The sequence below is a fragment of the Bubalus bubalis genome, chromosome 2, assembly GCF_019923935.1.
Source record: "Bubalus bubalis isolate 160015118507 breed Murrah chromosome 2, NDDB_SH_1, whole genome shotgun sequence".
Lineage (NCBI taxonomy): Eukaryota > Metazoa > Chordata > Mammalia > Artiodactyla > Bovidae > Bubalus > Bubalus bubalis.
The window spans coordinates 123,413,743-123,439,253 of NC_059158.1; the positions used below are offsets into that span (position 1 = coordinate 123,413,743).

General features: G+C 45.7%; 2 protein-coding genes across 8 annotated transcripts in view; one reads left to right on the forward strand and one right to left on the reverse strand.

The window, feature by feature from the left end:
* C2H2orf76 (chromosome 2 C2orf76 homolog) overlaps positions 1–25,511 on the reverse strand; it is a 107,509-nt gene that overhangs the window by 76,338 nt on the left and 5,660 nt on the right. The window contains exon 1 of one of the 7 annotated variants that reach the window (XM_006057166.3): positions 9,284–9,367. The exons of 3 other annotated variants lie outside the window; for them this stretch is intronic. The gene's annotated coding sequence lies outside the window, so the exon portion shown is untranslated. Of the gene's footprint in view, positions 1–7,205; positions 7,315–9,153; positions 9,211–9,283; positions 9,371–25,511 lie in introns of those variants that run through there. 3 more of the 7 variants (XM_044936372.1, XM_044936385.1, XM_044936376.1) reach the window with 3 other exon arrangements.
* DBI (diazepam binding inhibitor, acyl-CoA binding protein) lies at positions 9,400–14,258 on the forward strand. The gene is made up of 4 exons (XM_006057165.3): positions 9,400–9,558; positions 10,596–10,713; positions 12,579–12,641; positions 13,970–14,258. Exons 1-4 carry the CDS (start codon positions 9,550–9,552, stop codon positions 14,041–14,043), a joined length of 264 nt encoding a protein of 87 aa, XP_006057227.1. The 5' UTR covers positions 9,400–9,549; the 3' UTR covers positions 14,044–14,258.

A 25,511-nucleotide genomic window follows, 5' to 3' on the forward strand; every position in this document is an offset into this window, starting at 1 on the left:
GAAACTGGATCTCTCCTTTATTACTGGTAGGAATGTAAAATGGTACAGACACAATGGCAATTTCTTACAAAACCAAATATGGAATGGCCATATGGCCCAGAACTGCACTCCTGGGCTTTCATTCCAGAAAAATGAAAACATTCACAGAAAAATCTGTACATGAGTGACTAGCAGCAGCTTTATTGGTAACAATTAAAATGTAGAAACAGTGCAGATGTCCTTCAACAGGTGAACAGTTAAACAAACTGGTTCATCCATACGATGGAATACACTCAGCAATAAGAATTAATTACTGGTACATACAACAATCTGGATGAATCACTAGAGAATTATGATGAGTAAAGAAGCCAATCCCAAAAGGTTACAAACTACATGATTTCACTTATACAACATTCTTGAAATGACAAAATTATAGAAATAGAATAAATTGCTGGTTGCCAGGAGCAGAGGAAGAGTAAGGACAGGAGGGAAGTGGTTGTGGCTATCACAGGGCAATAAAAGGACGATGATGAAAATGTTCTGTATCTTCAACCCATTATTGTCAATATACTATTTATGGTATGTACAATAGCTGTGCAAGCTGTTACCATCAGGACAAAACAGGTAAAGAGCACAGAGGGACGTCCCTGACTGTCCAGTGGTTAAGAAACTCCACACTTCCACTGCAGGGGGTACAGGTTTAAACTCTGGTTCAGACCATGAACTCCTTATTGCCAAATTCAGACTTAAATTGAAGAAAGTAGGGAAAACCACTAGACCATTTAGGTATGACCTAAATCAAATCCCTTATGATTATACAGTGGAAGTGAGAAATAGATTTAAGGGCCTAGATCTGATAGATAGAGTGCCTGATGAACTATGGAATGAGGTTCGTGACATTGTACAGGAGACAGGGATCAAGACCATTCCCATGGAAAAGAAATGCAAAAAACCAAAATGGCTGTCTGGGGAGGCCTTACAAATAGCTGTGAAAAGAAGAGGAGTGAAAAGCAAAGGAGAAAAGGAAAGATATAAACATCTGAATGTAGAGCTCCAAAGAATAGCAAGAAGAAATAAGAAAGCCTTCTTCAGCGATCAATGCAAAGAAATAGAGGAAAACAACAGAATGGTAAAGACTAGGGATCTCTTCAAGAAAATCAGAGATACCAAAGGAACATTTCATGCAAAGATGGGCTCAATAAAGGACAGAAATGGTACGGACCTAACAGAAGCAGAAGATATTAAGAAGAGATGGCAAGAATACACAGAAGAACTGTACAAAAAAGATCTTCATGACCCAGATAATCACGATGGTGTGATCACTGACCTAGAGCCAGACATCCTGGAGTGTGAAGTCAAGTGGGCCTTAGAAAGCATCACTACGAACAAAGCTAGTGGAGGTGATGGAATTCCAATTGAGCTATTCCAAATCCTGAAAGATGATGCTGTGAAAGTGCTGCACTCAATATGCCAGCAAGTTTGGAAAACTCAGCAGTGGCCACAGGACTGGAAAAGCTCAGTTTTCATTCCAATCCCAAAGAAAGGCAATGCCAAAGAATGCTCAAACTACCGCACAATTGCACTCTTCTCACACGCTAGTAAAGTAATGCTCAAAATTCTCCAAGCCAGACTTCAGCAATATGTGAACCGTGAACTTCCTGATGTTCAAGCTGGTTTTAGAAAAGGCAGAGGAACCAGAGGTCAAATTGCTAACATCCGCTAGATCACGGAAAAAGCAAGAGAGTTCCAGAAAAACATCTATTTCTGCTTTATTGACTATGCCAAAGCCTTTGACTGTGTGGATCACAACAAACTGTGGAAAATTCTGAAAGAGATGGGAATACCAGACCACCTGATCTGCCTCTTGAGAAATTTGTATGCAGGTCAGGAAGCAACAGTTAAAACTGGACATGGAACAACAGACTGGTTCCAAATAGGAAAAGGAGTACATCAAAGCTGTATATTGTCACCCTGCTTATTTAACTTATATGCAGAGAACAGCATGAGAAACGCTGGGCTGGAAGAAACACAAACTGGAATCAAGATTGCCGGGAGAAATATCAATAACCTCAGATATGCAGATGACACCACCCTTATGGCAGAAAATGAAGAGGAACTAAAAAGCCTCTTGATGAAAGTGAGAGTGGAGACTGAAAAAGTTGGCTTAAAGCTCAACATTCAGAAAACAAAGATCATGGCAGCCGGTCCCATCACTTCATGGCAAATAGATGGGGAAACAGTGGAAACAGTGTCAGACTTTATTTTTCTGGGCTCCAAAATCACTGCAGATGGTGACTGCAGCCATGAAATTAAAAGACGCTTACTCCTTGGAAGGAAAGTTATGACCAACCTAGATAGCATATTCAAAAGCAGAGACATTACTTTGCCAACAAAGGTTCATCTAGTCAAGGCTATGGTTTTTCCTGTGCTCATGTATGGATATGAGAGTTGGACTGTGAAGAAGGCTGAGTGCCAAAGAATAGATGCTTTTGAACTGTGGTGTTGGAGAAGACTCTTGAGAGTCCCTTGGACTGCAAGGAGATCCAACCAGTCCATTCTGAAGGAGATCAGCCCTGGGATTTCTTTGGAAGGAATGATGCTAAAGCTGAAACTCCAGTACTTTGGCCACCTCATGCGAAGAGTTGACTCATTGGAAAAGACTCTGATGCTGGGAAGGATTGGGGGCAAGAGGAGAAGGGGACGACAGAGGATGAGATGGCTGGATGGCATCACTGACTCGATGGACGTGAGTCTGAGTGAACTCCGGGAGTTGGTGATGGACAGGGAGGCCTGGTGCGCTGCGATTCATGGGGTTGCAAAGAGTTGGACACGACTGAGCGACTGATCTGATCTGATCTGAGAAGCTAGAGGTTCCACATGCCTGGTGGCCAAAAAAATGAAAAACATAAAACAGAAGCAATATTGTAACAAAAGCAATACAGATTTTAAAAATGGTCCACATCCAAAAAAAAAATATCAAACATAAGCAAATAAATAAAACTGTATTATCTCGCTAAGAGTCGGACACGACTGAGGGACTTCACTTTCACTTTTCACTTTCATGCATTGGAGAAGGAAATGGCAACCCACTCCAGTGTTCTTGCCTAGAGAATCCCAGGGACAGGGGAGCCTGGTGGGCTGCCGTCTCTGGGGTCGCACAGAGTCAGACACGACTCAAGTAACTTAGCAGCAGCAGCATTATCTCCAAAGGAATTATCAGCCAAATCATTTGTCATCAAATATTAATATTTCTATTTTTTTGCTGTTGACAGGCAATAGGAAAGCACACTAGAAAATTCATCTGTAACAACCTAGTTTCAAAGCATTTACCAAGCGCTTGTCACATGCAGCTAGGAGCTAGGGAAACAGGCAAAGTGAGGAAGACAAAGTAGATTTAGAAGAGAGTTCATATTTCTTCTAGTGAAGTTGAACAGGAACTACAATACTGAACTTAAGTTATCTTTGTAAAGCACTTCATTATGCCTGCCCACATTCTTAAGTATTTCTAAACAGAACACAGGTAGCAGCTCACCAGTGCATGATCAACTTATAAGTAACTTTCCTTACTTCTTAACTCCCAGCCAGTGAAGGTCACTTCCTGCCAGGAATACCTCCACCTCTACCCAAGCCCTGGTCTTCATGTCTCAGCTAAGTCCAAACCACGCCCCCACCCCATGTTGGCTGGGCAAAAACAGGACAGGGGAAAGGTGAGACTCACACACTCATGTGTCTTACACCCATGCCCATTCTTCTCTCACCCAATTTCTCCAAATATAAATACCCAAAGGAAGAAAAGAACGGCAAAGGGAAAGGGCTGGTTAAGATCTCTGGTAACCAGGCCTCCTCTTACCAGTTTTTTCATCAGAAAAGGAAAAGAGACAAAAGAGGAGAAACGGCAGAGGGGTGGGGGGCAGGCAGGAGAAGAAAAGCTATGGTACATTTTCACCTCAGCTGTCAGTTCCCCCCACCTTCACAAAATAAAAGCCACAACTCTATCCAGCTCTCCCCACTCCTATCCCAGCAGCAGTTCCAAGTGCCTCTGAACCCAAGTCTCCCTAAAATCAAGTTCCCTTACCAAGTTTATGGTTAATCTCTCTATCCAAAATTGTATTCCCTTTTTTAATCCCCTCTGACCTCAACTGGGTGCTGAGCACTAAGAAACCAGAGTCCGATGGCTACAATCACTGTTACTGATAACATCTTTCTAAAATGACTATTATAGGTAGCATCATTAATGAACAAACTCAGGATGTTTCTCCAGGACAATATGAGCTAATAGACCCCCAGGCCATGGACTACCTGGCCAGAGAACGGTAAACCAGAGCACCCTGACTCCTGAAAATAGAAACTACAATTTTAAAATGTCACAGAAATGATTAACCCCAGTCTCTTATGCCAAGAAACCAGAAAATACAAAATGAATATAATTCATCATTTGTGAATACACTAACCCTTGCCTTCTAGTAAAGCTTTACCATAACGCTTTTGGTAATGATTTTCACATTTTAATGACTAGGTTACTCTTAGAAATTAGAGATTTAGTTTATACCAAGAAACATAATATTAAATTACTATTCACACCCACTAGGCAAGAACTACTTTCACCTCTTAATATAACTTGCCTGGCTGGCTTTACACTGACACCCAGCAAGTGAAGCCTGTGAGTAGCCAAAACTGGAAAGACAAGGATGTGGGGGGAAACTGCAGTAATGGTAATGGCCCCTCCACTAACTAGGAGGGTCAAGTAGGCTGACAAGTCATCAGGTTCTCATCTTCCCTTAACATTTCAAGTGTTCTATTTCCAAGACTGAGGGCAGAACATAGAGATGACACAGCCCTTCCACCAGAGTTCATCTACTTTACTCTAGCTCACAGTTTCACATTTAGTTCTAATAAACTTGGTTGGTTTCTAAGTTCATGGCTAATCAGAAGGAAAACGTTTCATAGAGAGAAAAGCACTCTGTTCATTCACCCACCATTTAAGTGCCCGGTACTTGGAGACGGAGCACTAACTGATACTCAGTAATCCCTATCCTCCCTGACTTAGGTAGGGCAGGGGCTCAGACAGTAGAGGAGTAAATTAAAATAAAAGTAATTGTAAATAAAATAATTACTAACTGTGACAGCTGCTAACAAGAATATGAACAGAGCTAACAACCTTGTTCTTTCTTGGGATATGAAGACCCTTCCAGTAGTGTCAAATGTAGAATCAAAAAATTCAGGGCTTCCCTGGTGGGTCAGTGGTAAAGAATCCACCTACCAGTGCAGGAGACATGGTTCCCTGGTGCAGGAAGATGCCACAGAGCCAACTAAGCCCATGCACCACAACTATTGAGCCCATGCTCTAGAGCCTGGGAGCTGAAACTACTGAGCCCATGTACCAAAACTACTGAAGCCTGCACGTGCCCTGGAGCGTGTGCCCCACAACAAGGGAAGCCACTGCCATGAGCAGCTCTTACACCACAGCTAGAGAGCAGCACCTGCTAGCCACAACAAGAGAAAAGCCTGCCTGACAACAAAGACTCAGCACAGCCAAAAACAAATTATTTTTTAAAATTCATATCATCTATTGACCCCAAATATACTCTAAAATTTACTTTTAAAAATTAAATACCAGCTGCTGACTTGTTACCCTCTCTTTATGTTAAAAGCTGAATGACATTCCAATTCCCTAGAGCAGAGATGGTTCAGTTCAGTTCAGTCACTCAGTCATGTCCGACTCTTTGTGACCCCATGAATTGCAGCACGCCAGGCCTCCCTGTTCATCAACAACTCCCGGAGTTCACCCAAACTCATGTCTATAGAGTCAGCGATGCCATCCAGCCATCTCATCCTCTGTCGTCCCCTTCTCCTCCTGCCCCCAATCCCTCCCAGCATCAGAGTCTTTTCCAATGAGTCAACTCTTCACATGAGGTGGCCAAAGTATTGGAGTTTCTTCAGCTTTAGCATCATTCCTTCCAATGAACACCCAGGACTGATTTCTAGGGCATAAAGCAGTATTTGCATAGGTGAGGGAAGGAAGCACAAAGTAAGCATGCCTTCAGCTATTTCGAAACTTGGCCTAGGCTGGATCCCCTAACAAGGAAAAACATTCTTCCTTCTTCTCAAGATCACATAGCACCCGGTTCCCTGGGATCTGCAATCACTACTAGTTCTGAGGCAGGAGGCAGATGCCACAGCTCCCCTCCCACCCACCACCCCAGGGTAAAGCAATTGAAGATTCATTCTCTGTGGACCAGAACTCCAGGTGGAGAACAGCAGGACAATTGAGAGAGGAGGCTGTTCCCTGCCCAGACCACGTATTTCCCATTCTTGAAGTCAGGAGACTCCCCAGCTACATATGTGCAAAAGGGTTCTGTGGAGGTCAAAAGGGGAGTGATGATAAGAGATGTTCTACCCTTAGGCCTTTTCGGTAGAAACTATCTTGGCTAAGAGATACATATACACATGTGGGAGGACCCTGAGATGTATCTGAACCAGGCAATTCAAAATGACTGGCCAACAGAAACTTGGAAGAAATGCCCCATAAAAGTTGCGGGGAGCTGCCCGTGAGAATGGGGTCCTTTGTCCAAAGGACACAGCTCTGGGAGCTGCCTCAGTCCTTGAGGGTTTGCTTGCAAACACAGCTCTCTGTCCCGCCACCCCAGATATTAGGCGCTTATTTACTGCAGGCACCTGGAGTTCTGTGCAAACTTCTCACACACAGAGAAATGTTATCTGGTGTAAGAAATAATAACAGGGTGCCATTCCCATGCTCTCAAGATTTCTTGTGACTGTTTGTAAGATGTGTAGGTCAAACAAAGAAAATGTTAACTGTCTTGTCTTTCTCACGCTCTTCTGTATAAATATAAGATGCTGAATAAAGTTGGTGTCAGACTGCATCCCTTCGTGGAGATGTGTCTGAACCTCTCGACCCCATCATTGTTGTCTATTTCTCTTGCTTTAGTTTCCTTTCTCAGCCCCGCCGTGCACATTCTCGGGACCTGATCGACTTTGCCGGCTGGCACCGGCAAAAAGTAATTCAAATTACCACGAAGGCACAACTCAGGGACTCTCTCTGTCCACCCGTGTCTCTATCCACATATAATGTACTCTTTTTCCTCTTAATAAATATTCCACATGCTTCACTACTTTCTGACTTCGTGGAAATTCTTTTCTGCAAAGCTGAAGGGCTGGGGCCCTTGTCACTGACCACTGGCCTAGTGGCTAGGATTTGGGGCTCTTACCACAGCGACCTGGCCTCAATCTCTGGTTAAGGAACTGAAGCCCCGCTTCAAGCTGCTGCAGACTCAGGCTCCCTGAGATCAGTTCCATACTTCCGTCACTTTAAGCAACCTGGGCACAAAACCACCGTGTGGAAGGTCGGTTTTTTCAAGAAAAGTGGCATATATTCCAAAGAAGCAACCAAAAAATCAACCCCACTTAAGCTGGAGATTACCAAGTTAATTTAAAACACTAGCTTTGCTTTCTGCAATGTTGAACTTCAGTCAAATTCAATCATACTAGCCAATCTTGGAGGAATAAAAAGAAAATTCCATTTTCAGAGGTACCTAATCTTTTCAAATGTGCCAAACACAATAACTTTGTGTTTACCCATGTCTCCTAAGGCTCCGCACTGCAGGCAGAATCATTGCCATTGAGCCACCAGGAAGCACAAAACCTACCTACTAGAAAATATATTTGACTGCAAATATGATCCACACAGGGAATAATCTGAATTTCATCAAGGAAGCTGTAAGCACCAAATGATGGAGGCAAAAGTGAATCCAAGTTTCATATGGGACTAAGAGCAAAAAGACAGTTCTGAATTGTCATTTTGGAAGAAACTCACATCTCTTACAATTCAAATGTAATTTTCCCCAAAGTTAGCTCCAAAATTTGTTAATTCGTTTGGCTTTGCTTTCTCAAACAAAATTACACATAGGCTGAAGACTCAGGATGTGCTCCCTGCTATTGCATCTCCATTTTTCCCATTTTTATAAAGCCTGATCTCCATTAAGTTAGTAAGTTATATCTGAAAGCATCTACCTGGCCTTTCTTTAAACACCTACAGCTATAAATTAATGTGGGAAGGATCTGGAGGTTGATCTGCAGTCCACTCCTCCTTACAAATTAGGAATTGGAGAGGAATGGTCTCTCTTTATCAAAAGATTACTGGAGACTTATTTTCCATCAATTCCCTCCTTTCACCTAGCTCCTTTGTAGCTGCAGCCAGAAAATTCTCCCTTTAGTCTCTTAGGTATCACCTTCAAACTCCCCCACCCACCTTTCTCCCATGGAGACTATCAGCCTCTGCAACAACTTTGCAAAACTGTCCTAGTCTTCTTATTCTCTGCTCAAAAGCCTCTAATTCACTCAGAATAAAATTCAAGGTTCTGCATCATCCAGCCAGCCTGCCACCTACTTAAACTTCCAGCCTCATCTATCCTCCCCTCACTCCCTGCTCAGACATTTACACTCATTTTCTGCCTGCAATGCTTCCTCTTGAGGGGCTTTCTCAAAAGTTACCTTTCCTTAATCCTTCACCCTACGGTCTGGAGCGTGCAAGTAACCTGACAAGACTTCAGTACACACTCATGAACGAAGGAAAGTCATAACAGGTGTCTGCTGAGCACCTAGTCCGGGCCAAGTCTGTTAACGTGAAAGTGTTACTCGCTCGGTTGTGTCCTGCTCTTTGCGACCCCATGGTCTGTAGCCCCTCCAGGCTCCTCTGTGCAGGAGATTCTCCAGGCAAGAATACTGGAAGGTGTTGCCGTGCCCTCCTCCTGGGGATCTCCCCGATCCAGGGATCCAACCTGGGTCTCCCACACTGCTGGGCAGATTCTTTACCGTCTGAGCCACCAGGGAGGTCAAGACAACTAAGACACTATCCCTGACTTAAGTGCACCAGACGGATTACTGCACACGAAACAGGACTGCAAATCACGGCCAATGGCAAGTCACAGAACGTGTCAAAAATTCAGAGGAAGAGGCCTCGGCTTCGACCCTCTGGGAACCAATTCAGCTTCCCTCCCTCGCGCAGTTCTCCAGGGACCACCCCCAGAAAGTCTCTTCTAGTCCCAACAGAAGGACCGGGCCCCTCGCCCTCCCAAAGCGTGAGCGTTTACTCGTCCAGCGGCACGACTTCCGGCATTTCACGCAGGACACAAGATTTAATGAAACAAATTTTAAAACCTCCGCTCTTCAACTTCCACCCCCTGTCTTCTGCCTCGCTGGTCACTCCCCACGGTGACTCAAGAACCCAATTCCCGCTCTGACCAACTGGCAGTCACTACCGAGAACGCTCTACTTCCGCGATCCTCACCTGCTCCCGGCGTCCCCTTCGACTCCTCCTCGCTGCGCTTGCGCAAGCAAACCCCCGCGGGTTCAAGCGAGGTTGGCAGCTTGGGGCGGTTGGACACGCCCCCAGCCTACATCTGGCTTCTGATTGGCTGTCTTTCCTGGTCCGAGCACCGGTGGAGAGGCCTAAGGCTGCGCTTCCAAAGGCGCTGCCAGTTGAGTCTCGTGTGCTGCTGCTACCTGCTCTTTGCGCCTCCGCGGGCTTCCTGGAATCTTTGCAACACCGCCGGCATGTCTCAGGTAATACGCGTGCCCAGCCTTGGCTGCGAAGGTGCCACGAGGCGGGAAGCTGGTGCGGGGTTATCCCGCAGACACAACCCCGCAGGGTCTTTCCCTTCCGTGCTCAGCTGTTTTTTCTGGACCCTTGCCCAGCCCAGACTGAACAGAATCCTGTAAGCGGAACTTTCAGGTTTTGGGCTTCTAACATCTTTACTGAGCCCACAACTGCTGGCAAGTTGCCCATAGGGAAGACTTCGTTCGCAGTGAAGCAGGAATTGAGGTCGGAGGCTAGCGTCCAACATAGACAGATGGGATGTAATGGTTTTTATAGATTGAAAGACTAAGGGGACAGAGTGCCCCATCCGGAAGGACACGGCAGGAGTAGGGGTGCCATATAGAGTGGAGAAGCCAGGAGGCCGCGGTTGAGAGCTTGGAGGTCAGGGGAAGCAGGGGCCGAGTGTCCAGCGCGAGGCCAGGGGAGGGTCACAGCCTGAGGAGGGGTGACCTCTTCTTTGACTGTAGACGATTTTCCGGGACCTAGCAGTGAGGGGGCGGCGGGTGGTGATCTTTGGCCCCTCCCCCGTCTTCAGGACGGACACTGGAACAGGGATCGGCGCCGGATCCCCTGGCCTCAGAGGGAGGGGACCAGCGGGCTCTGGCCGCTGACACCGCTGCGCTCATGCAGTTTTCTCCGCAGTTTCAGTCACCCAGTGCCAGCCCTATCGCAAGTCAGGGCTATCCTGAGACCTCTGTCTGGCCAGCCAGTTGGCCGTGCTGCTTTTTCTGTGAAGTGTGTGTCCACTGCAGCCAGTCTCAGCCTGCCTCCTTCACCACTGTTTCCAGCTTGTGATTCCGGGTTTAGTGAGAGCCCCATACATAGTTGTCCAAGTGAGTGAAGGGATGTGCTTACCCTCCTGGTTTTGCTGAATCTCTCTAGCTGCCCTGTTGAGATGAGGAAGACTGCTTTTCCTCACTAGCAGGGCAAGAGAGTGCTTCCTTTCCAACCCCTCCATCCTCATTACCGAACTCGTCAGGCCTCTTCTCTCCCTCATATTTAGGCTGAGTTTGACAAAGCTGCTGAGGAAGTTAAGCAGCTTAAGACCAAGCCAGCAGATGAGGAGATGTTGTTCATCTACAGCCACTACAAACAAGCAACTGTGGGTGACATAAATACAGGTATGTTGAGGTGGAGTTGGGAGGGCCCAGATTCATCAAAGTAGGCTTGGCAGCCTTGGTTGGTGCTGAAACTGTTAATCTCTGGGAACCTCATTCTCAAAACCACCCACAGCTCTACTCTTAAGGTGGTTCCTGGGGTTTAAACTGGGAGAGGTTGCCCAAAGACAATGTTCCTGAATGTGGTTTACAGACCCTGCACTGTTCTTGGTTTCTTGGTGGCTCAGATAGCAGAATTCAAATCCCAGTCTGAGGACTTATCTCGTTATCACCAGCATTTTCCATCTGTTTGGGAGGAACAAAGATCCCAGCTTTGAAGAGCCTTGCTCCAAGCTCTCAGCTAGTAGTAATTTTGTTGAACCACACTATTTCCACCCCAGTCGGACAGGATCAAAGTCGGGGAGCTTAGGGTAGAGGGTAGAGCAGGTGGGCTAGCTGCTAAGGATCCTGGGCAGTGCCAAATCAAACGTCACAGGGAGTGGGACTTCCCTGATGGTTCAGTGGCTAAGATTCCATACTCCCACTGCAGGGGGCCCAGGTTCTATCCCTGGTCAGGGAACTAGATCCCCTGGTCGGGGAACAGTTAAAGATCCTATATGCAACAACTAGGACCCAGCACAGCCAAATAAATAAAATATTTTAAAATAAAAATCATGGGGAGGGCTTAGTTAAGAAAGGTCTTGTGGTGAAGGTGAGTTTTACCCTGGGTTTATAAACTCTGCCTCTTCCCAGGGAGGCAGGGGAAATGAAGTAGGGGTGACCAGAGTGACTGAGACACTTTTCTGACAAACGTGATTGTCACAGAGACTGTCCTCTGCCCTGCTTTCGCATTAGTGTAGGTAGACTGGCTTGGGATTCTTATCACTTCCTTATCAGCTCCCTCTAGGGCTGTTCGGTCCAATACAGCAGCCACTAGCCACATGCAGCTATCTAAATTTAAACTGAGAATAGTTAAAATGAAATAAAGTCAACAGTTAACTCCCCAGTCACACTTCAGGTGCTCAGCTGCCACCAGTGGCAGGTGGCCCCTGAGTTCGACAGTGTAAATGTACCACCTTTCCATCATCATGAAAGGGCTATTGGGATGTGCCAATCTCAGATCCTGATGATTCTGGGGCGCGGTTTCCCTCAGGTGTCCCTGGCAATGCTTCCCGGCAAGCACTTCGGGGGAGACTTTATGTTTCTCAGTCACTGTGGTCCTGGCTGTGGGCACTGCGATTGCTCCCCTGGGCTTTCTTCTTAGCATGGCAGTGAACTAGGTCAGCAGGAAGGTCTAAGTGTGTTCCCCAAGTGCAACTGATAACATGTCTACAGGTATAAAACCATGGTGTACCTTAAAGGAAGCCTGCCCTCAGGGTGAGGGGGGTGGAATAAAATTCCCATAAAACAATAAGAAATAGACTAACAATTTGATAGCAAAATGGGGCAAGGATATGAACAGACAGTTCACAGAAAAGGACACCTACAAAACTGATAACAATAACATGGGAGAGAGACCTTGGGTGGGAAGAGTGGAAGGAAACTTTATAGTAATCCCTTTGTGGTGTTTGAATTTTAAGCCAGGTGAATGGACTGTGGTACTTGTTTAAAAAAAATAAAGTACGGTTTTAAAGAAATTTTGGAGTTAATTTATAAGAAAGGGGCTATCTGGTAATGAAAACAGTTTTCCTCCTATTTTCTCTAGATTTTAAGTTTGAATTTCTGTACATGTAGGTTTCTGAAGGCAGAACCCACTATACTAGACCCATTTAACTCCACAGCAGAGCCTGGAAAAAGAAGATAAAATATGACTATCATGGCAAAAAAATGGATAACGTTCCCCATTAGAACTTGCAGCAGGTCTAATGTCTTTCCTTCCCTTGTTTAAGAACGTCCTGGAATGTTGGACTTCAAAGGCAAGGCCAAGTGGGATGCCTGGAATGAGCTGAAAGGTAATTGTTTTAATACGCTTCCCTCATTTGGGAACCCCTGTCATGAAATACTGTTAAGGAGTGTAAGGAGTAAGGACAGAGAACAGAATGGATGAGGCACGTGCTGGGAACCAGTTTGACCTAGACCAGAATGGGAAAAAAAAAAAAAAAAAAAAACTAGACCACTTATGATACCATGTGTGCCATTTCCAAAAACACCATCTCTGAGTCATAATATCATCTGGAGAGTGGAGGGGCAGGGGACCAGGCCACTGACAAACAGAGGGGGAGGTGATGAGTTGCCTTGGTCTTTATGATATTCAGAATAGGGATGGTTTCCTGTCCACACCTTCCTTTCCCTCACAAGGCCAGCCAGTGACCCCCTGGCCCAAATAGCCCTCCCTAGTTCCCTTCCAGCCAGAAAGGCACCTAAAAACAGAAATGAATTAATGCATGGCAGGCTGCTGGCACATCGTAGCCTCGGTGAATGGAGCTATTATATGCTAAGAACAGAGGCCAAGAAGTATCCCGGCTGTGACTTAATCACATGCCACCTGCGGCAGCAAGACCCAGAAGTTGGCACTGAAGTGCCTGCCAGCTTTTGTGTCCTAGCTTGCTCGTTTCTGAATAAGCCCTCTGTCTTCCTGCAAATGAGAAACCCTTGAATTCAGAAGGGGCCAGAATACAATAAATACACTCCTAGGATCTGCAAGTAAGTGAAACAGGAATGCCCCTCTGACTGTCCATTCCCATTGGGCATTTCCATACCATTCTGAGGCCCCATGTACTCACCCTTGCTCCAGAACACACACTAATTCCCACTGAGTATCTCTCCTTTAGCATAGAATCCAGGACACCAGGCATCACTATCTCTGAGGGATATCTCCAGTGTCCTCTGTCTTCCCCTCCAAGGGCCAGCTGCTTGTCTTTAGAGTTCCCAAAGCTGTTCTCTGGGGAGAAGAGGGTATCTGGCTTTGTTTCTTCCCTGGCAGCTTAACAGCTCTGAGAGATAAGAGCCCAACAGAGAAATACTTGATAGATCAAAGCCAATCGTGAAAGTCAATGGGACACAACAGTGGGATACTCACCTGGCCAGCAAGCCAGTGACAGGCCTCAGGCTGCTGCACACGCATTATGAGCTCAGTGCTTTATGGAGCCTTCCCTGTGGGCCAAGCTCCTTAAGGACTTCAAAAGTCACATCCTGGCCAGGTCTGTGAGGTGTAGGTAGTAGAACCCCCATCCCCGTCACAGGTGAGAAACAGCCTCGCAGCATTAACCTGGGGCTCTAAAGTTTGCTGCCTTTCTACAGTACTGCCTCTCTGACAAATAATCTTGTTGATACCTTGCAGGGACTTCTAAAGAAGATGCCATGAAAGCTTACATTGACAAAGTAGAAGAACTAAAGAAAAAATATGGAATATAAGAGACTGGGTTTGGCTGCCAGCCATTCATTTCACCTAAACTGATTTAATGCCTTGTTTTTCTAATACTGTGGATGAAGTTAATAAATAACTAGCTAAACCAGAAGCTCAAGACAGCCCAGGATATGACTCTAATAGAGTAGAAGCTGAAACGGTTACTAATCCTTGCTGAGTAATTTTTATCAGTAGATGAATTAAAAGTATCTTTGTTACTTTACTTCGATAACTTGTGTTCTTGAAATAATGTCCTCTATTCCAATCTCTCTTCCTCACTTTTTCCAAAGATTTCATCTAGAAGTGTTTGAACTTACCTATCTCCGCCTGTACACTTTGCTGGAGGGTGGGCAGGCGCACCCACCTGCTCAGACCTGGCCTGTGTTCACCTCGGCACAGAGGAGTTATTATAGCAGTGGCCTTCCCTGTCTCCATCTTCCCCAGCTTCAACTACACCAGTCAGGTGGGCTGAAACATCAATCTGCAAGGACTGCCAACTCTCTGTCAAGAACATTGCTGGCCTCACACCCTGAGGAAGGCAGGGTTAATGAGCATTTGAGTTTTGGCTGAGGTCCAACCAGTCCATGGTTGCAGAGTAAACAAGCAAGGAGGGAAACCCCAGTCAGGGTGAAACATGCATTTTCAGGAAGCATCCCCAGTGTCCTCTGGGGAAGCTTGGCCACATGCACCTGGGCAAGCAAAAAGCCAGTAGGGGAAGTGAGGGCTCAGCAGGGAGAAGGGCAGTCAGGACCTCAGAAGGGCAAGGGGTTAAGGCTGCAAAGAAAACAGGCCGAAGCTTGACTTTGCAGGTGGTTGAATAGTAAGAATTAAAGGAGACAGCAATCAGACCCTCTGTGCCTCATGTTCCCCCTCAGTCACTTCCACAGTCCTGCAAGGGAGGCAGTCATATTTCCATTTTGCAGATGAGGATGCTGAGGCAAAAAGGAATTAAAGAGAGGCTCTCTGAGGCCAGGCAGCTCTTAGATCTCCCCTCCAGAGCCAGTGCCCTGTTCCTAGACATAGTTCAGCCTTGCTCCAGAACAGTGAGACCTGAGCACTACAGTAACTTGCCTAAGGTCACTCAGCTGCTAAAGAAACCCAGGACCAGCATTCAGGCGCAGGTCTTCTTGGTTCAGACACCTGTACCAGCCAAGGCGGCCTCAAAGGAGTGAGTAGCACTGGTGGGAAAAACAGGAGCAAGCAGGGAGGGCATCTGGTATGGCTGGATACAGCGTGCCTTCAATGTGGAAGGAGACTAGGTAGTGGGAAGTTGACAACCAAGTTAAAAAGTACAGAATTTGACCATAGGTGATGGGGAGATGCAGGGGAGGCAACATGGTCAAGGCATTCAGACAGTCAGTCTGACCATCTCAGTGATTATTGAGAATAGTGAGTCATCCAGTTCCAGCCCAGGCTGCCTATGGAAAATGAAGTCCCACAGTTCAGATGTGCAGTGTAGGGAGGTGATGTCCTGAGCAGCAGTGTCATTTGTGCAGCACCAGTTCCTAGGTGCTGATGTGATTAAGGGCATCTGAGGCAGGGCACCTGGCCTCCCACCTGGCTCCACTCCACCCAGGCTGCCAAGACCACCCAACTCAGGGGGCACCTCTGAGCCCTAAGGGAGGCAGTAAGGAGCCATAGCCACCACCTGGACCCATATTTAGATCATCTTTGCTCAGTTATTGGCTGTTTTGGGGAGTAAGCCAAAGGAAAAACAATCTTAGAGTCCAGGGTATGGCGCTTGTCTTAAATAGACCTGGCTCCAGGGTCAGGCCTAGTGTAGCCTCCAGGGGGTGTGAGAAGGTCCTGCCGTAAAGGAGGTACCACAGTGTATAGCACGTTATCAGGAATTTCTCTCTCACCCTCCTTCAAACCAGTTTTTGTCCCTGGCAGCATCCCTTGCAGTATCTATCAGTCAGGGACCTACCCCAAGAGCCTAACACTGGATATAGTGTGGGTAAGAAAATCAACTGCCTGATACCCTGCCCTATTTCTAGCTTGGAAAGGCAGCACAGACCTGTGCTTAGACGTCATTGCCTCGTTGCCAGCCAGGATCCCAGAAGAGTGGACCTGAGCTTAGGGAAGCCCTGACAAAGAGCACAGTATGGCCCTCTGCAGTTACACTCTGCTTAGATTGTACTATGATGACTCGTATCTCTTCTCCAGTGGATGCCAATGGGAGAGACACTGGAGTGAAAAGACAGACCCAGGGCCCGTCTGCCCACCAAGGGCATGGCCTCTGATGAATGGCCATTATTTGCAAAGGACCTGCAGGGTCAGGCTCTTTGCTTCAGTTCTGAAATTTATCCGTGGTGCCTTGAGGTGGGAACAGTTCCTCCTTGCTGTGTTACCATGCCCATTATTCAAATGAAGAAAAGAAGGCTCAGGTGATGAGTTGATCCAAACCCAGGGCTCTCTGACCAGAAAGGCCTTGCTTGTCCACTTCTGTCACATCCCCACTGGTCACCACTCATTACCTGGTGACCCCTGTCTCACTAGGCTAACATAAAGTCAAAGTCACTCAGTTGTGTCCAACACTTTGCAGCCCCCGTGGACTGCAACTCACCAGGCTCCTCTGTCCATGGAGTTCTTCAGGCAACAATATAGAGTGGGTCACCATGTCTTCCTCCAGGGGATCTTCCTGACCCAGGAATTGAACCCAGGTCTCCTACATTGCAGGCGATTGACAGACTTACATGTGAATCCTGCTCCAGCCTCTCTCAGGTGCTGAATCACATATCTTCTTTGAGCCACACTTTCTTCCATCTGGAAAATGAGCCGATAAAATGGGGAAAGTGCTTGGCACAATGCCCAGCAAATAGTGACTGCTAGCAGCTTGGAGGCCTTCCCTAGCCAGCATCCTCACCCTGAGTACTTCCCTGCCCAACTGTTTGGGCAAGCCTTGGTCTGAGGGCACAAGCTGCAGCTCCCCACTTTGTTGCTCTTTAGTTGCTTTTGTCCAACTCTTTGCAACCCCAGGGACTACAGCCCCTGTCCATGGGATTCTCCAGACAAGAATACTGGGGTGAGTTGCTATTTCCTTTTCCAAGGGATCTTCACAACCCAGGGAAGGAACCCAGGTCTCCTGCATTGGCAGGCAGATTCTTTACCACTGAGCCACCTGGGAAGCACCGCCTCCTTAGTAGTGCTTCAATAATAAGGTCAGCGGGGGTGGTGGGGGTCACCATGTTTCCCCTACACTAAAGGAGTTCCAAGATCCAAAAGCCTGGGAACTGCTGCTAGAGACCAGGCATCTTAGGGGACACAGAAAAGCCCCTGGATTGCAACTGGACAAGCGCTTCTCAAGTTACATAGACATAGGGCAAGTTGTGTCACCTCTGTAACTCTCAGCTTCTTCATCAGTAAAATGGGGTCCAGTACAGAAAGGAAGGAGAGCAGAACAGGGGAATGAGAAGGCCCCAGGCGTTCCTGGCTTGCAGGAATCAGGCTGGAAAGTTGTGAGGGGGCAGTTTAAGCAGCATAAAGGTGTGTAAAGTAAAATTACAGGTATTCAGAGTTGAGGATGAACCAAAAGAAATAACCAGCGGAGGCAGGCTTTAAGGAGTTGAGGCTTTGGACTGGCTCAGGGCAGGACAGCGCCTCTGCCCTCAGCAGCTCCCAGGAAAGAAAGGGGCAGAATGGTTCTTCCCTTTTATTTATTTGTGTGACCACACACAACCTGTCTTTTGAAAGGACTTGGGGTAGCTAAGAACAGACCCCCCAAATGAGCAAAGCCCCACCAGGATCCTAGGGTTTAAAGATCAGTCAGATGCCCTCCTTGTTCTGAAAGAGCCATAAAACAGGAAGTGCACCAGAAGGGCCCAGGAATGCCCTCTGTGCACACCTCCAAGCAGAGAATCCCCCTTGCTTCACAACACCCTCCTGCCTTGGATACAACTCGATCCTTGGAGGACCAGGAATTAGTTGACCTACACCTTTTATGTTTTATGATTTTTTGATAAGTATCCTTGCTCAGGAATGAACGAACTAATATAAGTCTAGCCTGCAAACATTTAGATACCCCTACAAAGCCTTTCCAGAGTAATCAGTGAGATATCAAACACAGTAAAGGACTCTGCACTTGGTGGGGGGGTAATCTCAAGTAGCTTCAGTGTGTAACTTTTGGGGCTTCCAAATACTCTGCTAGAGTGGGATAGATGGTGTACCCTCAGGATATAGGTCCAAGTCCTAAGCACCACCACCCCCAAATACACACACCACACCTCAGGATGTGACCTATTTGGAAAGAGGATCTTTGCAGTTGCAATTGAGATAAGGATCTCAAGACAAGATCATTAAGGTTGGACCCTAATCCAATAACTGCTGTTCTTATAAGATAAAAGAAAGTGAAATTTGAGACACAGATATGCACAGAGAGAAAGACAATGTAAACATGGGGGCAGAGACTGGAATTAGGCAAGGAATGCCCAGGGCTACCAGCCAGAAGTTAAGAGAGAGGCATGGGACAGAGCTTCTCTAGGTCTCCAGAAGGAACCAGGCCTGCCGACACCCTGAATCTGGATTTCTAGCATCTAGAGCTGTGGTAAAATAAATCTCTGTTGTTTTACACTATCCAGCTTATGTGATTTGTCAGAGGAGCCCCAGGAAACTAATATGCCTGCTAATAATCCTCATATGGCTGTCTGTGGGCTGGTCTTGTCCACCAGCGGCCCTTCTTCAGAAGACCCTCAAAGGTCTTTGTCAAGTACAAATGAGACACCATTACCCACAGGGCTCTCTGATGAATACCTGATTGGGCTCACATCAGTTAAAAATCCAGAGAAGGCAATGGCACCCCACTCCGGTACTCTTGCCTGGAAAATCCCATGGATGGAGGAGCCTGGTAGGCTGCAGTCCATGGGGTCGCTAAGAGTCAAACACGACTGAGCGACTTCACTTTCACTTTTCACTTTCATGCATTGGAGAAGGAAATGGCAACCCACTCCAGTGTTCTTGCCTGGAGAATCCCAGGGATGGAGGAGCCTGGTGGGCTGCCGTCTATGGGGTCGCACAGAGTTGGACACGACTGAAGCGACTTAGCAGCAGTAGCAGTTAAAAATCACCAGCCTTAAGGTATGGGAGTTAGCACAGTTTTGGTGGAAATCATGAAAAAGCCAAAGCTCAGGTTGCTGCTAAGGTGACCATACTTAGAAATCACCCATGGGCACCAGGGCATGAGACTTATCAAAAGAGAGTGGGGACTGCAAAGTGGGAGGGTGTTGTAAAGAATGATTACCTCAGCCCTTCACACAGCTTTGCCTAAGTGTGGCCCTGAGGGACACTGTTCACCAGAAGATATGTAGTGGTGGAAATAGCGTGGGCTTCCCAGATCGATTTAAATTTGAACCACAAAGTGGCTACTTTTGCTCTTTCTGACCTTGAGCCAGCTTATTTTCTCTGAGCCTCAGATTTTTTTCTTTTTTTTTTTTTTTTTGTCTATAAAATAGGGATAATCTCTATGGTGCAGAATTGAGTGGAGATTTTAATAAATGCCAAACACAAAAATAGAAAAATGAATACACGCTATCAACAAAAGCATTTAGGATGACTAAAGAATGAATTCATCTATTTAGAATTTTAAAATTTGAGAGGTTCTGGTTGAGATAGCCCAGACTCTTCCCTGATCTTAAACTGTATCTTTTGTGCTCGTGTGTGCTTGGACCGGCATCCCTGCTTTTGAGGAATGACGCCTCCTCCCCTATTCCAGGGCAATTAGTCCACCAGAGTCCTGGAGTATAAGAGGGGTCATTTTTCCTGAAGGTCCCAGCATGAAAATCCTAGGGAAGAAATGCCTGGGTCACTTGACTGTCTTTGAACCAACCTCATGGCCAGGGGCATAGAACACCTTAAAGTGGCCAGGCCTTGTTGGAAAGGTCTCCCGTCCTCCACAATCTCTAACTGTAGGGACTTTATAAGAGGGAGCTGCTTGCTGCCATCTTTCCCAGAAGCACGGAAGAAGCTGTTTGGCATAGCAAAGAATGATTTCGGTAAAATCTCTTACCTGAGATTCTATTTGGATACCAGAAGAAAAAAGATATCTGTTGCTGTAAAAGTCACCCCCAAGGTTAGTGACTTAACAATGATTTCATTATCATTCTCACGGTTCTGGACTTAACTAGGCTCAGCTGAGTGGCTCTTGTTCAGTTAGGATGGCTCATATGGTTGAGGCTAGATGATGGTGGGGATAGGGGTCACCTCAGAGCTTCCTCACTCGCATGTCTAGTGGTTAATGCTGGCTGTTAGCCAGGACACCAACCCACAATTCTCCACATGGCTTGGACTTCCTCACAGCATGGTGGCTGAGTTCCCAGAGTGAGTGTCCCAAGAGACTCAGAGTGAATCCGTACTGCCTTTTATAACCTAGCCTGGAAAGTCACATGGCATGACCTCTACCATAGTCACAAGCCTACCCAAATTCAAGGAGAAAGAACATGGACCCCATTCTTGATGGAAAGTCTCATGATCACAATGTAGGAAAGGCTGGTGAGATGGGAGACACTGTTGCTGCTCTTTTGGGAAAATATTAGTATAACCTGCCAGAGATTTATGACCATATAGCATGTGGCCACCATCAAACTGTCCTTTCCAGATAACTGAACCCCTACACTCCCATTCTGCTTCAGCTGGCTTAACATAGGTTTCTGTCACTTCCTGGTTACAACACCATATCAATATCTCACAGGGCTACTCTAAGGATTAGATGATTGCTAATGCTTGCAAAACTCACAGCACAGTGCAAACTATAGGAGCTCCATAATCAGAAGTTCCCTTACCCCTGCTCCTTTCCTTCCAATATCTCATTTCCCCTGTGGTTAGTGAGAATCCTCAACTAAGGCCATCTATGTTGCAAAACAGCAGTAGCAGCAACCTTTATCATCATGGACAGTTCATACCCTATGCTTACAAGTACACTCAGGAAATTTGTAGTACATGGCTCCAGCCCAGTACAGACAGAGCTCTGCTCTTAAGCACCAATCTTTGTTCCTTCTACTTACCAACTCAACATTTACATCAATATGATCCAAAAGTGGGACCTGCACTGACTTTATATTATAAACAAAAGATTTTGCAAATTGATTTTTAAGTTTTTAAACAAGTCTTTTAAGATACAGTTTCTTTATAACATATCCCAAATCCCTTTGCAGATATCGCTCTCATATCCTGGTCCCAGACTGTGCAGCATTTAAAAAATTTTTTTTTCTGGACATCCCTGGTGGCATAGTGGACAGGAGTCTGCCTGCCAATCCAGGAGGCACAGGAGGATTTCATATGCTCGGAGCAACTAAGCCCGTGCTCCACAACTACTGAGCCCACATGCTGCAACTACTGAAGTCCGAGCTTCCCAGAGCCTATGCTCTACAACAAGAGAAGCCACCGCGTTAAGCCAGCGCACCACAATCGCGAGCAAGCCCCCGCTCTCAGAAACCAGAGAGAGCCCATGCAAAGCAGTGAAGACCCAGCACAGCCAAAAATGAAATAAATAATAAAAAATTAAACAAATTCTTTTCTGATTTGAAAAACAATGTGCATGCATTGCAGAAAACTTGGGAAATGCCAGAAATGTGAAAAAGAGAAAAGTTAACTCTCACAGTCTTATAGCATATAATGGGAATCACATTGTATATAAAATTCTGTAACCTGATTCTTCTTTCCTAAAATCATTTCATGAAAAATGTCTGCCTAATAGTTGCATCACTTTGTTGGACTATAATTAGTACCCTGATAGACAATATCTACTTTTTGCTATTATTATGATAATTTGTTAAACATCTTTATATACAGATCTTTGAAAACATTTTGATTTTTCACTTAGAATGTAATTTATTGATTCAAAATTTATCATCTTTTATACATATTTTTAAATCATTTCCATGAAAAGTTCTTACTGCTAATGTACAATAGTGCCTTTTCACTATCACCTCCTTGCCAGCATTGAATATTATCACTTAAAATTTCTTTTGTTTTTACAATCTGGCAGGTAAAAAGTGGTGTCTCGCAGTTTGAAACTCCCTTGAAAGTGAGAGCGTTTGAGGGCTGTCTTTTCCAGGTTCTTTAGTGACCTCTGCTCCTACAGATTCTTTCTCCCTCTCTCTCTCTCTCTCAACCTCCTGGCCATCTTTCACCATCTTGCACAGTTTCTGCTCATTTCTTTGGAACAGACGTTTCTTTCTCAGTTTCACTTCTGCTCTCCAAAGTATTCTGCCAGGGAGCACAAGGCCAGATGTTTTCCATTAATCAAGGCCATGTATATTAAATGGTCAGCTAGGAAGCCCCTGGAGATGGCAGGAGTGCAGAGTTGGACTACACCCAGGAAAGCGGCATGGGGCAAAGGTGCCTCCCCCAGGCAGGCTGGGCAGGCTGGATGTCACAGGCTGGGAGAAGAAGGCTAAGTGCCTAGCCTTTCCTGGAGTCACTGCAGGCAGTAGGTGAGGACTCAGTCCTCCTACACCAGGCCAACCAGTCAAGACACACAAGCCTGCTCAGGAACACAAGCTCCTGGCTAGGAGGGAGGAAGCCGCTCTCCTGCATGGGCAGCCGCAGGACAGGAGGACACAGATTGAGAAAGGATCTGCAGAAACAGGTGGCTGCAGAGCAAGAGGGGCGTCTCTGGTGGCTCAGCTGGTAAAGAATCCGCCTGCAATACAGGAGACCCCAGTTTGATTCCTGGGTCGGGAAGATCCTCTGGAGAAGGGATAGGCTACCCACTCTAGTATTCTTGGGCTTCCCTAGTGACTCAGACAGTAAAGAATCGCCTGCAACGCAGGAGACTTGGGTTCAATTCCTGGGTTGGGAAGGTCCCCTGGAGGAGGGCATGGCAACCCACTCCAGTATTCTTGCCTGGAGAATCCCCTGGATCGAGGAGCCTGGCGAGTTACAGTCCATGGGGTTGCAAACAGTCCTATGCGACTAAGCACAGCACAGCACAGCAAGAGAAGCTGGCCTTCTTTTAGCCTCGCCGAACTTTAAAGGACTTTTCAAGGACTTTCAACTTATTTCTGCCCATTTTTAATGAAACTGAAAACATAAGGTGAAAATACTATTTTTTACAGTGAGCCCTCGAGTACTCCCTACCTAGATTTTTACCACAGCATTTTACTCTAGCCGTTTTATCATAGAGCTAGCTCTCCTTCCACTACTCTATCCAGCAACCTGAATGATTTTTGGATGCCGTTCAAAGTAAGTTGCAGGCATTCATATGGTTCTCACTGAATATTTCAGAGTATATATTGGATTGGCCAAAAAGTTCATTCTGGTGTTTCTGTAAGATGTTATGGAATATTATTAAGTACAGTTCAACATTTGCTTACAGTTTTATTATTTCTTTGGAATAAAATTTATTTATAATAAAATGCAAAATCTTAAATATACCAACTGGTAAGTTTCAACAAGTACATGTACCTGTACAACCCAGATCCCTATCTTAGGGGAAACACTGACTGAAACCACTCACCCTGGGCCAGGCACCATAGTAATCATCTGCACCAGTTACTTTACATCAGGAGGTCCCGGTAAGGAACATGGAACTAACAAGCCACCACCAACCACAGGAGTTCGGGAAAGGTCAACAAGAGATGCCAAAAGCCCTACCAATCTCCCACAATCCTCCTTGCTGGAATCCATCTTGGCTAAGCAATGTGTATACCACAGGAAGGACCTTGAGCCAGAATGATTGATCAGAGAGAATCTGGACATTATATCACCTAAAACCAGAGACTGCAAGCCACATGGTAGACATGTCTCCTGGGTTCATTTACCCTCCTGCTCTCCACTGGGGTGCCCCTTCACAATAAAGTCTCTTGCTTTGTCAGCACTGTGTTTCTTGTTAGACAATCCATTTCTGAGTGTTAGACAAGAGCTCAGTCTAGGGCCCAGGAAGGGGTCTCCCTTCCTGCAACAAAAATATAGAACACTATCATTGATCCAAAAAGTTCCTTCACGTTCCTCTCCAGTCACTGTCTGTCATCATGCTCCCAGAGGCAAACATCACTCTCATTTTTTTTCTACCATAAATTAGTTTTGCCTGTTCTACAACTTATGTGAGTGAAATCATACCTGTGTTTCCTTTCTGTAAGGCTTATTTCACTTCATCTAAGGACACTTTATTATGTAAGAGGAAAGTATCAAACTATAGGGCCCACCAGCAAGTTTTCATTTGAGACGAAGGAAAACTGTTCATTACCTAGAATTTCATTTAAAACCACAATGGGAAATACCATTAAGAGAGTACGAAGATGCTTTCCAAGGTCCACTTGACTTCGCATTCCAGGATGTCTGGCTCTGGGTGAGTATTCACACCATCATGGTTATCTGAGTCATAAAGATCTTTTTTGTATAGTTCTTCTGTGTATTTTTGCCATCTTTATGCTTCTGTTAGGTCCATACAATTTCTGTCCTTTACTGAGCTTATTTTTGCATGAAATGTTCCTTTGGTATCACTAATTTTCTTGAAGAGATCTCTAGTCTTTCCCATTCTATTGTTTTCCTCTATTTCTTTGCATTGATCGCTGAGGAAGGCTTTCTTATCTTTCCTTTCTATTCTTTGGAGCTCTGCATTCAGATGGGTATATCTTTCCTTTTCTCCTTTGCCTCTAGCTTCTCTACTTTTCTCAGTTATTTTTAAGGCCTCTTCAGACATCCATTTTACCTTTTTGCATTTCTTTTTCTTGGGGATGGTCTTGATCACTGCCTCCTGAACAATGTCACAAACCTCTGCCCTAGTTCTTCAAGCACTCTGTCTATAAGATCTAATCCCTTGAATCTATTTGTCACTTCCACTGTATAATCATAAGGGATTTGATTATGGTCATACCTGAATGGTTTAGTGGTTTTTCCTAGTTTCCTCAATTTAAGTCTGAATTTTGCAATAAAGAATTAATGATCTGAGCCACAGTCAGCTCCCATTCTTATTTTTGCTGACTATATAGAGCTTTTCCATCTTCGGCTGCAAAGAATATAATCAATCTGATTTCGGGATTGACCAACTGGTGATGTCCATGTGTAAAATCTTCTCTTGTGTTGTTGGAAGAAGGTGTTTGCTGTGGCCAGTGCGTTCTCTTGGCAAAACTCTGTTAGCCTTTGCCCTGCTTCATTTTGTACTCCAAGGCCAAATTTGCCTGTTGGTATTTGACTTGACAAATATACCTGACGAATATCAGTTCAGTTCAGTCACTAGGTCATGTCCGACTCTTTGTGACCCCATGAACCACAGCACGACAGGCCTCCCTCTCCATCACCAACTCCTGGAGTCAACCTAAACCCAAGTCTATTGAGTCAGTGATGCCATCCAACCATCTCATCCTCTATTGTCCCCTTCCCCTCCTGCCTTCAATGTTTCCCAGCATAGGGTTTTTTCAAATGAGTCAGATAGCATCAGGTGGCCAAAGTATTGAGTTTCAGCTTCAACATCAGTCCTTTCAATGAACACCCAGGACTGATCTCCTTTAGGATGGACTGGTTGGATCTCCTTGCAGTCCAA

Bases quoted from the DNA above. Each gene is read 5' to 3' on its own strand.
- DBI (XM_006057165.3), top strand. The intron at 10,714-12,578 runs GTATGTTGAGGT...CCCTTGTTTAAG, and splicing joins TGTGGGTGACATAAATACAG to AACGTCCTGGAATGTTGGAC. The intron at 12,642-13,969 runs GTAATTGTTTTA...GATACCTTGCAG, and splicing joins TGCCTGGAATGAGCTGAAAG to GGACTTCTAAAGAAGATGCC.